The following is a 15,113-nucleotide window of genomic DNA, read 5'->3' as shown; positions in this document are numbered from 1 at the left end:
ACTCTGCCACCAGCTATTACGTCAAACAATAGCTATATTGGTTGCAAAACCAAAAACCAAACAAACCATTAAAAAAAAAAAAAAAGGTTTAATTTTTCTGAGGTGCCCGGGTTGAAAACTGTGTTGTCCCAGTTGTGTATTGGACACAATGTGGGCTGCACGACCGCTGTCTGGGACCTCCTGTTGTGTTTATTTACAGCCCTGGTATCACCGCTAGGTACCAGGGCTATTATGTCACGCTGCCTACCTGCTGCCACACTCACACTGCTCCTCCATACCTCCTCCTGCTGCTGCTGCTGCTGCTGTCTGTCTGTGTTTCCCACTGCCAGGGTACACAGATGATTTACCTTCTGCTGCCACTCTGCCACCAGCTATTACGTCAAACAATAGCTATATTGGTTGCAAAACCAAAAACCAAACAAACCATTACAAAAAAAAAAAAGGTTTAATTTTTCTGAGGTGCCCGGGTTGAAAACTGTGTTGTCCCAGTTGTGTATTGGACACAATGTGGGCTGCACGACCGCTGTCTGGGACCTCCTGTTGTGTTTATTTACAGCCCTGGTATCACCGCTAGGTACCAGGGCTATTATGTCACGCTGCCTACCTGCTGCCACACTCACACTGCTCCTCCATACCTCCTCCTGCTGCTGCTGCTGCTGCTGTCTGTCTGTGTTTCCCACTGCCAGGGTACACAGATGATTTACCTTCTGCTGCCACTCTGCCACCAGCTATTACGTCAAACAATAGCTATATTGGTTGCAAAACCAAAAACCAAACAAACCATTAAAAAAAAAAAAAAGGTTTAATTTTTCTGAGGTGCCCGGGTTGAAAACTGTGTTGTCCCAGTTGTGTATTGGACACAATGTGGGCTGCACGACCGCTGTCTGGGACCTCCTGTTGTGTTTATTTACAGCCCTGGTATCACCGCTAGGTACCAGGGCTATTATGTCACGCTGCCTACCTGCTGCCACACTCACACTGCTCCTCCATACCTCCTCCTGCTGCTGCTGCTGCTGCTGTCTGTCTGTGTTTCCCACTGCCAGGGTACACAGATGATTTACCTTCTGCTGCCACTCTGCCACCAGCTATTACGTCAAACAATAGCTATATTGGTTGCAAAACCAAAAACCAAACAAACCATTAAAAAAAAAAAAAAGGTTTAATTTTTCTGAGGTGCCCGGGTTGAAAACTGTGTTGTCCCAGTTGTGTATTGGACACAATGTGGGCTGCACGACCGCTGTCTGGGACCTCCTGCCTGCTGTGTTTATTTACAGCCCTGGTATCACCGCTAGGTACCAGGGCTATTATGTCACGGCGAGCTGCCTGCCTCATTGACTGCCTGCTGCCACACACTCATCCTCCTCCTCCTGCTGCTGAATTTACCTCCTGCTGTCTTTGTGTTTCCACTGCCAGGGAGCACATACAATGGCGCTTCCAACATGCGTGCGCCCACCAGCTATTTGTTACGCTCAAAAATAGCTGCATTTCTTTAAAAAAAAAATTGAAAAGAGAAATACGTGAAGAAGAAGAAGACGATATTGAAAAGGAAGGAGAAGATGAAGAAGAATATACAGTAACACTACTGAACAAAATTAAGGACACAACTTCTCTTTCCACATTTTTTTTTTAAAGGAACATCCCCACATAATCACTTGCTGTTGTTACTTGGAAAAAAAGAGGTTTCTTGCATCATTCACCCTCAAAACAAGTGTTGGAAGCTATTTAAGGCCAATTCGAATAGTCAGCTCGAATAGTTAGCTCGAATACCGACTCGAATAGTGAGCTCGAAGTCCGAGGTCGAATCGAATAGTAAAAATTATTCGACTCGAATATTCGACTGACCTCGAATAATTTACTATTCGAATTCGACCAAACTCGAATTTTAAAAAGGGGTATTTGAGCAACACTAGCCACGAACAGCATGAAAATGGGAACAGGTCGAAAACATTTTTTCAAGAAAACCTTGAAAGTGTTTGAGTAAATATATGTTAAAAATTCAAGAAAAAAAATGTTTTTTAAACTCTGTAAAACGACATTTTTGTTGCAGTACATTGTACTATATAGAGAGTTTGGAGTTCTGCATACACGGTATACATTTTAAAGCAAACCAGTGATCCAACGCTGGAACCCTGTGGAAGTCTACGTGAATTATGCAGAGGAACACCGAGGGAACAGGGAAGCAGGGGTGGCAGAGAGGGAGACATTGAAGGCACAATGGAAAGGAGGTGACACAGAGGGGGACACTGACTGGAGGCACAGCGGGGCACTGAGGAGGTACAGGGGACAGAGATGACACGGTGTTCTGACTTAAAAATGGATTTAGGTTAGGAATGAACCTACAGTCCCTATGTTGTTTGTTAAATGGGGACTACCTGTACTATGTACTACTTTAACTGCTGTTCAATTTATTTTATTGTCGTGTTTTTCCATCAATAAACAGAGTTTTTGTTGATAAAAAAAATAAAATAAGAAAAAAGAAGAAGAATACTTACCACTGTAATATAAAGACTCCATAGAAGAGAGTCTTGTCCCAGTTCCCTACATCCAAGGTATATATGCTCTTCAGTGTTTCATAGTAGGGCATAGAGCAGACCAGCCGTGCCTTCAAGAAAGATGTCCACTTCCTCTGCAGGATCTTCCTTCCTCCCATATCCCCCTAGGATTTCAAAAAAAGTATAAAATAATGAATATTGACAGAAAAGTAGGAGATATCACATCAGTTACTGACAACTAAATGGCATTATAGCAACAAAGTAGTCAAAAAATACCTAAGGTACTATAAACTAGAAATGTTGAGTTTAATAATAATAAAATAAAGTTTAAAGCAGAAGGATTAGCCATACTTCTCCAGGGAAAAAAACATATAGAAGTAGATAAATACTTGATCTACTTACATAACACATGTATTGTACTGTCCACGTTTTGATTTCAGTGAATGTTATATAGTAAATTAGGAGAATTCTGTTCCTGGTGGGAACCATGTCTTTTGCCCACAGTTTGAGGCTAAATGCTGATGTCATTTCTTCCCTTAACTTTTTTTAGTTGAAATTAGATTTTTATGGTGACAAATGACAATATTGCTTTGAAACCGTTAAGAGCATTGGATAGCTACTCTGTCTTCTCTAGTAGCTCCGATTTACTATTTTTTGAAAGTAGATAGTGATATTCACTCATTGCTTCTCCGCCTACAGTGGTTTGCAAAAGTATTTGACCCCCTTGATGTTTTCCACATTTTTTTATATTACTGCCACAAACATGAATCAATTTTATTAGAATTCTACGTGAAAGACCAATACAAAGTGTTGTACATGTGAGAAGTGGAACGAAAATCATACATGATTCCAAACATTTTTTACAAATCAATAACTGCAAAGTGGGGTGTGCGTAATTATTCAACCCCCTTTGGTTTTAGTGCAGTCAGTTGCCCATAGACATTGCCTGATGAGTGCTAATGACTAAATAGAGTGCACCTGTGTGTAATCTAATGTCAGTACAAATACAGCTGCTCTGTGACGGCCTCAGAGGTTGTCTAAGAGAATATTGGGAGCAACAACACCATGAAGTCCAAAGAACACACCAGACAGGTCAGGAATAAAGTTATTGAGAAATTTAAAGCAGGCTTAGGCTACAAAAAGATTTCAAAAGCCTTGAACATCCCACAGAGTTCAAGCGATCATTCAGAAATGGAAGGTGTATGGCACAACTGTAAACCTACCAAGACAAGGCCGTCAACCTAAACTCACTGGCCAAACAAGAAGAGCGCCGATCAGAAATGCAGTCAAGAGGCCCATGGTGACTCTGAAAGGGCTGCAGAGATCTACAGCTCAGGTGGAGGAATCTGTCCATAGGACAACTATTAGTCGTGCACTGCACAAAGTTGGCCTTTATGGAAGAGTGGCAAGAAGAAAGCCATTGTTAATACAAAAGCATAAGAAGTCCCGTTTGCAGTTTGCCACAAGTAATGTGGGGGGCACAGCAAACATGTGGAAGAAGGTGCTCTGGACAGATGAGACCAAAATGGAACTTTTTGGCCAAAATGCAAAACGCTGTGTGTGGCGGAAAACTAACACTGCACATCACTCTGAACACACCATCCCCACTGTCAAATATGGTGGTGGCAGCATCATGCTCTGGGGGTGCTTCTCTTCAGCAGGGACAGGGAAGCTGGTCAGAGTTGATGGGAAGATGGATGGAGCCAAATACAAGGCAATCTTGGAAGAAAACATCTTGGAGTCTGCAAAAGACGTGTCCTGCTGGAAGGTGAACCTCTGCCCCAGTCTCAACAACCCTAAACATAAAGCCAGGGCAACAATGGAATGGTTTAAAACAAAACATATCTATGTGTTAGAATGGCAGAGTCAAAGTCCAGATCTAAATCCATTCGAAAATCTGTGGCAAGATCTGAAAACGACTGTTCATAAACACTGTCCATCTAATCTGACTGAGCTGGAGCTGTTTTACAAAGAAGAATGTGCAAGGATTTCAGTCTCTAGATGTGCAAAGCTGGTAGAAACATACCCTAAAAGACTGGCAGCTGTAATTGCAGCAAAAAGGTGGTTCTACTAAGCATTGACTCAGGGGGCTGAATAATTACGCACACCCCACTTTGCAGTTTTTTTTTTAAATGTTTGGAATCATGTATGATTTTATTCCACTTCTCACGTGTACACCACTTTGTATTGGTCTTTCACGTGGAATTCCAATAAAATTGATTCATGTTTGTGGCAGTAATGTGACAAAATGTGGAAAACTTCAAGGGGGCCGAATACTTTTGCAAACCACTATATGTTCCTTGATACATTACTGCGTACCAAGCACATACGTTTTCTATATCATCTTACTCCCAGCACCAGCCAGCACCAGGTCTTCAACGTCAGGCCACTCCAGTACAAGCCCAACATGAGCAGCTGACAATAGCAGTCAGCACCAGCCTACCCATGCCATGCCAGCTCAGCCAGGCTAGTACAAGCACAAAGACCTGGCCAGAACCAGTTCAGAAAAAAAACAGATTAGACAGCAGTTCCAGGGAGATCAACCAGTAAGGCCAAAAAGGCTGTCTTTGTTTTTCATTGAGAAACAGCACAAACAAACCCAAAAAAGTTCACATTACAGATTGTGCAGGCATGAATATCTGTACACAAATGATTACAGAAAGGCATAGGTTATCAATAAGTCAAAAGATATGATTGAGATCACTACAAAAGACAGTAAAACATACAGAGTTATCATCATACATTAGATCAATTTACACAGATCTTCATGTATACCAATGTCTAGATTTGAAACAATTGTGTCAGAGGTCCAAACAGTCATAGTTAACTAGCCTAAAGGTAAACAGGCCTACAACTTATTTTGTGAATTTTGCTTGTAACATAGGAGGTTGTGTTTTAATAAGCACTTGAAATGTCAGTGCCTTAAAATGGTTAAGATCAATTAGAAGACCAAATAAACGCCTGCAGATCCATTAAAGCTAATCCAAATTGTATATGAGCAACAGCCTTTCACCATACATTTTTAGGACCACACAAGCCAACAGACATCCACCCCTCTGGTGGACAAACTGTGTTAACATGATCCACTGTCCGTGCATGTTCCTGCCCACCTTATGGACAAGGTTCTGCTGGTCTATGGCCTAATCATGTATTTTATAGAGATTTAATTGTGCAATTTGTTCCTTTAACAAATGGACACATCTTATTTTAACAAACCTCTTTGCCACTGAAGTGGATGCTGAAGAGACAGGAAAATGCTACTCCTCTGACTTTAATACCTAAAGTGATATGTGGTATGAAAACATTAGAGCATATAGTACCAATTCTACTAGGAACTTGTCTGTGTTCACTTTTTGAATTACAAGATTTAATAATCCTGATAACCGGAGACCACACAACTCCTGCATGGCTGTAGAAGCATTCCTGACAGCAGTGATTAAACGTTAAATATATAATCGCCAATACCTTCTGTGGGAGCTGAATCAACAATAGGAATTCAAGTGTAATATTAAATATGGCTCAAACTTTAGTCTTTTATTTTCAATGCTTAAAGTCAAAATAAATACATTTTTATTTAGGATACAACAACTTATCTGATAAGTTTATTTTCACTTCATGGGCTTGATTCAGTAATGCGTGATAACTGCTATCATAGCAGTTATCACGCGATCTGACACGTGCAAAGGTTTGCATGTGCACAGCGTTACTTTCACATGATAAGCAAAGGTTTGTGCACAATCACGTGCATTTTTTAACATGAAAACTGCACCTGATTGTGCACAAACCTTCGCTTACCACGCAAAGTAATGCTGTGCGCTTGCAAACCGTTGCACACATCAGACCGTGCGATAACTGCTGTGATAGCAGTTATCACGCTTCAGTGAATCAAGCCCCATGTTCGCTTTGGTACTTCCTAGCCTGACTGAGTAGAAAGATTAAGCAGGTCAGGTGTTTTGTATGGTATTGCAGGTGTGTGGCTCACTCTACTGAAGCCAAATGATCAGCATGAAAGCCAAGACACTGGCATTTTTAAAATGGAAAAGACACCAGCCTCCGTATTTTTGGTGTACTATGGAGGGTTTTTCATTTTTCTACTTCAGTTACCCTCCCTTCGCATGAGTTAAATACAACATATCTAAAAATGGAAACATCTCTAATATATACTGTTTTAGGCTCAGCAATGTTCAACAAAACACAACTCAGCTAAACTGAACCTGAAGTGACCTGACCTCTCTTATTCTCAATTTTTTTTAATTTTACATGGCTATACACACTAAAGATGGCCATACAGTTATTGATTTTTCCCATTGAGATCCAGCTGATTTGATTACTCTGTTCGAAGCAGCTAGAAAGTGATGCAGCAGGTGGCCTGGTTAATCGATCCTTTAGTAAATTTTTGGCACATGAAATCGGTTAATGAAATTGATCGGGCCATATGGAAAATCTAGATCGTGTGGCAAAGGCAGATCAAGGGCACATAGCGTTGCCCTGAATTGAACAGATGTCATTCTGAAATATATTGAAAATGTGTTCCTAGTGTGTCACACATCAGATAGATCCCTATAAGATTTGATCTGATAGAAATCTATCTGATGATCGAATCTGGTGACCATCTATAAGCGTATGGCCACATTAAGTTAATTATGTATAAACAGAGGATTTAGCAGACACATGTGATGAGTAGTAAAGAGAATTGTTAAGACAAGCAATAACACTTGGTGGGCAGTTCAGATATCCATTCCTGCATCAGGCTGAAGAAAGATGAATGTAGGTCAGGCAGAGAGGGCACTCATGCAACAATTTGTGCAACAACATTTTTAGATCATAATGGAAATAATTAGGTTATTGGATTTTTGGCCACACGTAAGACAATTCTGCCCCGTTTCTCTGAACTTTCCTTGTGATGCACCTGCTGCACAATCACATTTCTTACTAGGTAAACAAGCCACTATCTGGACATTGTATCTACAGGAGATGGCCAATTGTGAAACAGCTCCTATCTCTTAAATACGTTACAGACTGGACAGGTGGCAAATGGCTTTATGCTGCAATTGTCAGGGATAGGTCTACATCCAGTCACCTCCCCATATACTACCTAATGAAGCTGACCTCTGACCAAGTTTAATAATTAGGAGGAAAAAACTATTTTAACAGAGTTTACCAAGTCAAAGACAGATAGCAAAGTCCATGCATTATTTGACTTCAGATAATCAGTCTTTGCACAAACATTTTTATCATCATTTAGGCTGATTTTAAATGGCTTATTCAATTTTTCAGGGAAAAGGTGGCAAATCCTGTGCTGCGGTGTTCGGTGTTGGCAGTCTGTGGCCGCTATTCAATTAACTCCTATCCTGAGTTTTCTCTCAGGAAACCATTTTTCATCTTGTCTACAAAATAACTTTTCAGCACCTAACAACTGCAAACATATTAAAAAAGTAAGTATTGAGTTATAGCAAACTTATTTAGAGTATTTCCTTGCTTGCCGAAAGCTTTTATTGGCAGTGTGAAAACATCTCCTTTGAGAAAACTCAGGAGAAAAGTTAACTGAATTGGACAGGGTGAATCTGCTAGGATGAAAACTCGGCAAAGTAACCAGGCTACTTTACAAAGACTTCTTTTATCAGTGACAGAATTTTTGTTACTGCAAAACTATCACAGAGACTTTAGACGACAGAACAACAATATGGCTGTTCAATGGTGCAGGGGCTTCTGCAGAGACTTGTGTCCTAGACTTTGCCCTCAATTCATCAAGCATTACCACATTCGGTAATGCTAAAAACAGCTGATTTTTTCGGAGCATTTAGGAAAGTGTCAATTCATCAAGGTTGTTACTGCATGGAAAGGTAGGGGGGAGGGGGGTTGGATGATGGTGCGGCGCACAGCGGAGTGGTTTCTGGCGGTAGGGCTTAGAAGGTGAGCTATGTGCTCAAGGGTCACTGTCATTACAAGATCTGGCATTCTGGCTTAAAGAGAGCTTAGGGAATACCTATACACCCTCTTGACGGCCACCTCAGCTGAGTTTAGTATAACGAATGCATGCACCTTAGGGTTTGTCTTACGACTTCGTAAACATGCACAAGGACTGATGCCTGGCAGGGATCAGGACTCAATTCCCTGGGCTATAGTGAGAGCACAAGGTTGTACAGACCCATCGCTAGCCTGTTCTGTTGCTATGCGGGTGGAAGAGGGCCAATGGTGCAATGCACAATGAGTGTCACAGAGTCTGAGGAGTGCGTGGGAAGAATAATGCCCTTGGCCAGGACTAGACCAAGTCAATCCATCAGGCAGATCAAGGACCTTCATACACACGCTAGATTCTTGGCAGCAGTGGCAATTATACACAGCCTTGGAGGAGTTTAATCTAGCGTGTCTATGTAGCTTTAGAGCAACACAAAAGGTTTTAGTTAAGGTACTCATAAATGTACTTTCATCTGCTGAAATATCACCCAATGCAGCCAGTCACAACTTTCTGCACAAAAGATATTTTGCTATCAGAGACAAATGTCTTCCTTAGTTGAAAACATATTGCCGGGGGAAGATTTCCTTTTGAGTAAGTATAGAAGCATCATGTAACTATGGCAACCCACCAGGTGGTGAATGAAGAAAAGCAGCTCACCACTGCTCTTCTCTAGCATACTCCCAACTGAAGGTTATTGGCTGGAACAGGACCTGGTCTATGCTGAAATTACTCTGCAACATCTGGGGTTCATTCTGCAGATAGCAGGCTAGCTACATGCCCTTGCTGGTCCATCACCTACATACGCACATAAAGCTTATGCCAGCTGAAACAACAGAGTGTATCAAGGTGGTAAAAGATCATGCACATTCAGCTCTAAAGTGATGGAGAGTGGAGGGGCTGGAAAGACAAGAGGTGCTGGGTGACAAAGCAATGGGCTGACAATATGGGACACGGCTGACTGCTTGTCACCCATGTTAAATCAGGTGCAGAAACTGGATACGCCTATACAGACATCACACTGATAGCTGCAATATCCACGAAGGCTCATTTTGGCCTGTCACCCCCCTCAAGTTTGCAGTGTATGGCCAGCTGTAGGCAGAGTGGTGTTGGGTCGTTTGGGTTATAAAAAGGACGTAAGTGTGAGGATAGGAATAGGCTATACAATAAACAACATTTTCAAATGGTGCTGGCAAGAGAACACCCGGATTCAAACTGGTGGTGCTTACTTATATTTGTAATAAAGAGTTGTTCACTAGAGAGTTCAGAAACCGCAACTCAGCAATCAATCTCCTCAGCTTCACTTAATGTTCCACCAATACTTCAACAAAGACAGCAAGACTGTGGTTCTTTTTCACAATCAGTGCAAGATAAGACTAGCCTACACCACACCAGAAAAAGCCACTAGATGGGGGAGAGACTGTATTTTTAGCTCTATGCTTTTACTAGTCTGTTGTAAGTTTTATACCCTATTAAAAACCATACAGTATTATGCTATGGAAAACTTTTTGTTTTGAGGTTATTTTGTGCACAAGCCTGATAATGGGAGTTTTAAGTGATGTGAAAGTGGTTGGAGATCGTAAGGTCAGGGTGACCAGGGAATATCCCCAAAGCACAAGCAGACCTGTATCATGGGTGGATGGTGAGTTCCATATGATCCGGTGCAGTGGAAGAGATCAATCTGTCACCGGTTGTGAAGTATTGGTGGAACATTAAGTGAAGCTGAGAACATTGATTGCTGAGCTGCACTTTCTGAACTCTCTAGTGTACTAGGATTAGGCTATGTAAGGTAAGGGATAGCTTAGTAAGTCAGAGGGGTCTTAATATGATACTTGAGGGACTTTCCCAATTCATTTTGAGATGCCCAAATCTCAGTTGCTGAAATGTTACAGAACCCAACATACACAGTATAAACCAGGGGCATAAAAACAAATCATGGGGCCCCCAGCACAACTTTGACAGGGCCTCCAATGCTCACACCTTTTCCCTCGCTTACCCCTGGTGACCATGACAGCCCGGGCCCCTTGTAAGGGTCATAAAACAAGTGTGGAGATCATAAACTTTACACCGATAACAAGTGTAGCCACAAAATCCCCTGATCTAAAGGATGGACCCCTTTATCGGAGAGTAGAGGTTGAGACCCCCTTACATCTCTGCCCCCCAAATGCAGGGGCTGCTCCCTTGATGTAGGTAAGAGTTTGAAATTTGACCTGCTGTGCTGGGAAGTATTATCCCCCCCCCCCCCCCCCCCTCAATCTTTCATTTTCATTATTTCAGCAAACACTGATTTTGTTTCTCCATGAGTTGTTGGCAGCCTTCTCTTCCTCATGGTGTAAAATGGTCTCTCAAGATAACTTTATCAGACTTGCTTCTTGTGTTAACACCAGACAATAAACACGCCTGTCTCTCCGCTGTTCTGAAACATTACAAAACTCTGCACCTTTGCCCAATATAAAAACAAGCCATAAATGTGTTAGCATTATCTGAAAAAAGCATGCTTTCCTTGTAATCTCATTCCTTTCTCTGTTACAAGCCATCAGACGCAAGGCTTTACAATGCAGACAGATGGTAAACGGCTTCATTTCTTATCAATTTCTCCAACATTTCCTATTGCTGAAAATGGATTTCACAACAGACTCGTTAAGCAGTGGGTCTGTGTATCCAGCTCTGGTTTTCAGGTGACTGATCAGGGGACAAGTGTAAAACGGGAAAGAATAAAAGCTAGTCGTGGAAGCTGAGTTTTACCCCACTGCCATTCTGGGAGACATCTGCACCAAAAGCAGCTATTACACTTTATCATAATGTTTCATGCTATTTCTAGAATTGGGGATTAGAAATGGGGCCTAATTACAAAGCATGGCACCCATAAACAAGTGTGGCCAATCCCCATTTCCCCGCAACATATACAGCCACAATCCCCCCCGCCCCCAATAATACATAATATGAGCTGACACCAGACTGTATTGGCAACTGAAGAAAAGGTGGAGGCACAACAGGCAGGTAGTTATAATCAGCGCTTGGTATCTTTCTGTATGTGGAAGGAAATTATTATGGACCACCTTAACCACTTCTATACCATTAAATTTTGTGCTGATCTGTGCTGCGTGGGCTCTCCAGCCCACAGCACAGATCAGATAGCAGCCAGGCCGATCAGACTTCCCCCCTTTTTTCCCCACTAGGAGGAAGTCCTGCTGGGGGGGTCTGATCGCCGCCGGCTGCTTGCGCTTGCGGGGGGGGCTCTTCAAAGCCCCCCTCCGCAGCGCTTCCTGGCCTCCTTCCCCTTCCCTCCATCTCCCTCCCCCTGTGAGCGGCGCAGGACGGATTTCCGTCCTGCGCCTGATGGGATAGGCTTTAGCAGCAGCGCCGTATACATGTAAACACCGGGGAAGGTCTTCCCCGTGTTTACATTTACCCTGCGAGCAGCCGATCGGCTCGCAGGGAGTTCACGGAGACACCCTCCGTGAACTGACATGGAACGGTTTCCATGGAATACACTTCAGGATTCAGGGGCGTATATATACGCACCGAGAATCCGGAAGTGGTTAAGGCTCCCTGCACACTGCATGCGATTCCGATTTTTAATCATTTTTTTACATCCGATTCCGATTTTTAATCGTTACTGCATGCTGCGTTTTTTCCTCCATTTTTCTGTTGATTGTATTAAGGGAAAATTGGAATTGCAAAACAGATTTGCAGTGTGCAGGGCCAGGGAGCCTTAATATGGGTAGATGGGCAGAAGGAAGGCAGGACTTGCTATATGTTGGAGCAGAATAGCAGCATTGGTATAAGGTACATGTGTAACAACTCACTATGTAAGTGAAGGGAGTGCAAACACGGTTTATGTCAGGGACTGGTTGGAGATACTTGTTCAATGTTGGGCAGTGTGGTGTTCATACCTCTGGCCTATAGATGGAACTGTTACACTTAATACACAACATTGTGTATCCTGTCTTACGTTGTTGGTTCCAGTTTTGCCCTGGCTACGGGCCACAATGGTTACAGTATCTGAGGGAGATACTAACTGCTGACAGGAAGGAGGCCATCACTTGTTATTATGTTAGACATGTTGGCTGTGCTTAGTATATGTAGGGCAAGAGGGATTGGAAGTATGCATGGTACTGGCTTTATGGAAACACAGAAGATCAGCTACTGATTTTATGAATGGGCACAATGACAGCTTGTGTTATAGGGGAAATATAGCGTCATGTCTTGTTATCTATACATATATTGATAGCCTGTTATAACCTTGAGAAGACAATAAATGCTGAAACCCCACCCCCTTTTAAAGATACACCCACAAATAAAAACCACGTCCATGCTGCGTTTGCCTTTGCGGTGGTTAATGGTAGGCGTTAGTTTGGGTTAGATTTCAATAACTGATTAGGGTCAGCTGGAAGTAATACGTTAGGATGAATATTGGTTCAGGTTATATGCCAAGTTTAGGGATCATTTTAAGGGGATCTCTATGAATTTTTAATGGACTGGATTTTCATTCCGAATAACACTTGTAGTTTATACTTAAAAAAACAACAATGTATACTTCGCAAGTTATGAGCTGCACAACCCTAGCTCTAGCTGGCTGGTTGACTCACCTATTGGAATGAGCCAGGAGATAAGCACAGAAGCAGATTATTTACATTGTAGCTTCAAGGACACCATTATCACCAATAAACATGCTATAATGTCTAGCAGAAACTCCTTATCATTGTTCACACAGCGGAGAGTGAAAAAAATGTGAAAAGCATGGGGTTAAAGGTTAAGCTGGCAATGCACTTCTAGATTACCACTTCATTTGGCAAAAAGATGGATTCATCTCTAACTGGAATGGATTCCTACTACACACAGCACATCAAGTTTCAATAGATTCCAGTTGGGAATATATAGAAAATCGATCAATCTGCAGCATTGCACTGTTCAATGCAGTTCAATGCTATGCATATTGATCGACTACTGCTCCTCCAGCACTGCCCCCAACTGACCTAGATTTTCCCTGCTGCCTGATCAATATTTAGGTCAAAATCAATTGAACTTTGATTGATCTGATGTTTACATAAGTCACCAGGATGAAAACCTCTAATGTTGACCCCACCTAGCAAGGCAGATAATTTGGGTGCCACGTAATATGGATGTCGCAATAGACTGCAATGTTAACGCAGCTATAGTGACGCCCAGCCTATAACCTGGGTGCCAGACCTATAATCAATAGGAGATAAAGCGCAGGAGGGGACAGGTAGTGTTTGGTGTAGGGTTGGGGTAGGGCTAGTGTGATAAGTAGGTTATGTAAGGAGTTAGGTAGGCCAATATTCTACAAGCGGCTTTACCTGGAGCCCAAACTTCCCGCTGCCCTTTTCTCATGTATGCCCTAGGAGGCAATAGGAGACCAGCTGATCATTTTTTTCATCTGAATTTTTTTCATCCTGACTTATGAACGACCCACCGATACAAACGGCATGGATTCTGTGTTTCCATGGGAAGAAGTCAAACATTTTTTTTTCAAATTGGACTTGTAGTTTTTAAAAAAAAAAAATCAATTAAAAAAAATTCAAAGAAAAAATGGCTTTTAAACTTGTATAAGCAGGTACAGAGGGCAGAGGTGACACAGAGGAGGCACAGAGGGGGACAGTGGAGGCACCGGGGGGCACAGAGGAGGTACAGGGGACAGAGATGGCACAATGTTCTGACTTAAGAACAGATTAAGGTTAAGAACGAACCTACAGTCCCTATCTTGTTCGTTAACCGGGGACTACCTGTACTACCCCTAATCTAATTATTTGCTTAACATCTGATCAGTTTTAGAAAGTGACGATTGACAGTGTAATGGGGCACTGCAGTGAATTTTTGCTGAGCAGGTGGGACAGAAGCTGCGGGGGACTTACAGAAGCATGGTGTTGTCCTGAATGAGCACTTCAATGCTACCAGTTTAACCAATGCTCAGATCTACCAGAGATTGTGAGGAACAAGATAGGACATGGATCACTACTACACGATCGATTTCTGGTCAGAGAATGACTGATCGCTCAGCCAGATCTGATCGTTGTCAGTGTATGGCCCATAACTCCCATGTGCCAAACTAATGGAAGAAATCACTAAGACTGGGAATTTGTTGCTATTGATTTGTTGGCTTGTTTCTATGAGGTCATTGGTCATGATTATACAGAAATGAAACAAGAATATTTTTGCATTTAGAAAACTTCTAAACTCAGCAGATGAAACTTCAATCAAATATCCCAGAATGTCATCATTTAATTTCCAAGATAAAATATTGTTTTTCTTGTTCTAAAAATAATAAGTGATAAAGGCCATACATAAAAGAAAAAAAACACTATACAGTAAATACCCTATAAAAACGTTAAAACTGCTTTGTGTTCTAGTGATAACTTGAGCACGAAAACAAAATCCCCGCTCTGCATTCAGCCCCGCTATGCCGAATATCCGGGTCCCGGCTTGATGACGTCATCAAGCCGGGACCGGATATTCTGCATAGCGGGGCTGACTGCAGAGCGGGGATTGGTGGCTCGGGCTTCAGGATAGGCGCAGGAACGAGGTAAGGTGAGTGAGGCTACTTGCTGGAGGATTTTTTTAAATAATTTGTGCACAGAGGGGGCTGCCTGATGGGGGGGGGGGGGGGGGAGGCATCTGGCTATCGATCCTGGGGGGAGGAGGTA

At 42.3% G+C, this 15,113-nt stretch overlaps 1 protein-coding gene across 8 annotated transcripts in view; it reads right to left on the bottom strand.

The window, feature by feature from the left end:
* The window catches only part of SEMA4G (semaphorin 4G), a 316,367-nt gene that overhangs the window by 70,806 nt on the left and 230,448 nt on the right, over positions 1–15,113 (bottom strand). For all 8 annotated transcript variants that reach the window (XR_011024252.1, XR_011024253.1, XM_068255250.1 and 5 more), the window contains one exon: positions 2,493–2,656. Coding sequence is in view for 6 of the 8 variants with exons in the window: in XM_068255250.1 (XP_068111351.1) it covers positions 2,493–2,656 (164 nt within the window). In the remaining 2 variants the exon portion in view is untranslated. The remainder of the gene's footprint in view (positions 1–2,492; positions 2,657–15,113) is intronic.

The sequence above is a fragment of the Hyperolius riggenbachi genome, chromosome 10, assembly GCF_040937935.1.
Source record: "Hyperolius riggenbachi isolate aHypRig1 chromosome 10, aHypRig1.pri, whole genome shotgun sequence".
Classification (NCBI taxonomy): Eukaryota; Metazoa; Chordata; class Amphibia; order Anura; family Hyperoliidae; genus Hyperolius; species Hyperolius riggenbachi.
The sequence above is the reverse complement of the archived record's forward strand: the minus strand, read 5'-3'. Positions and strand labels throughout refer to the sequence as shown.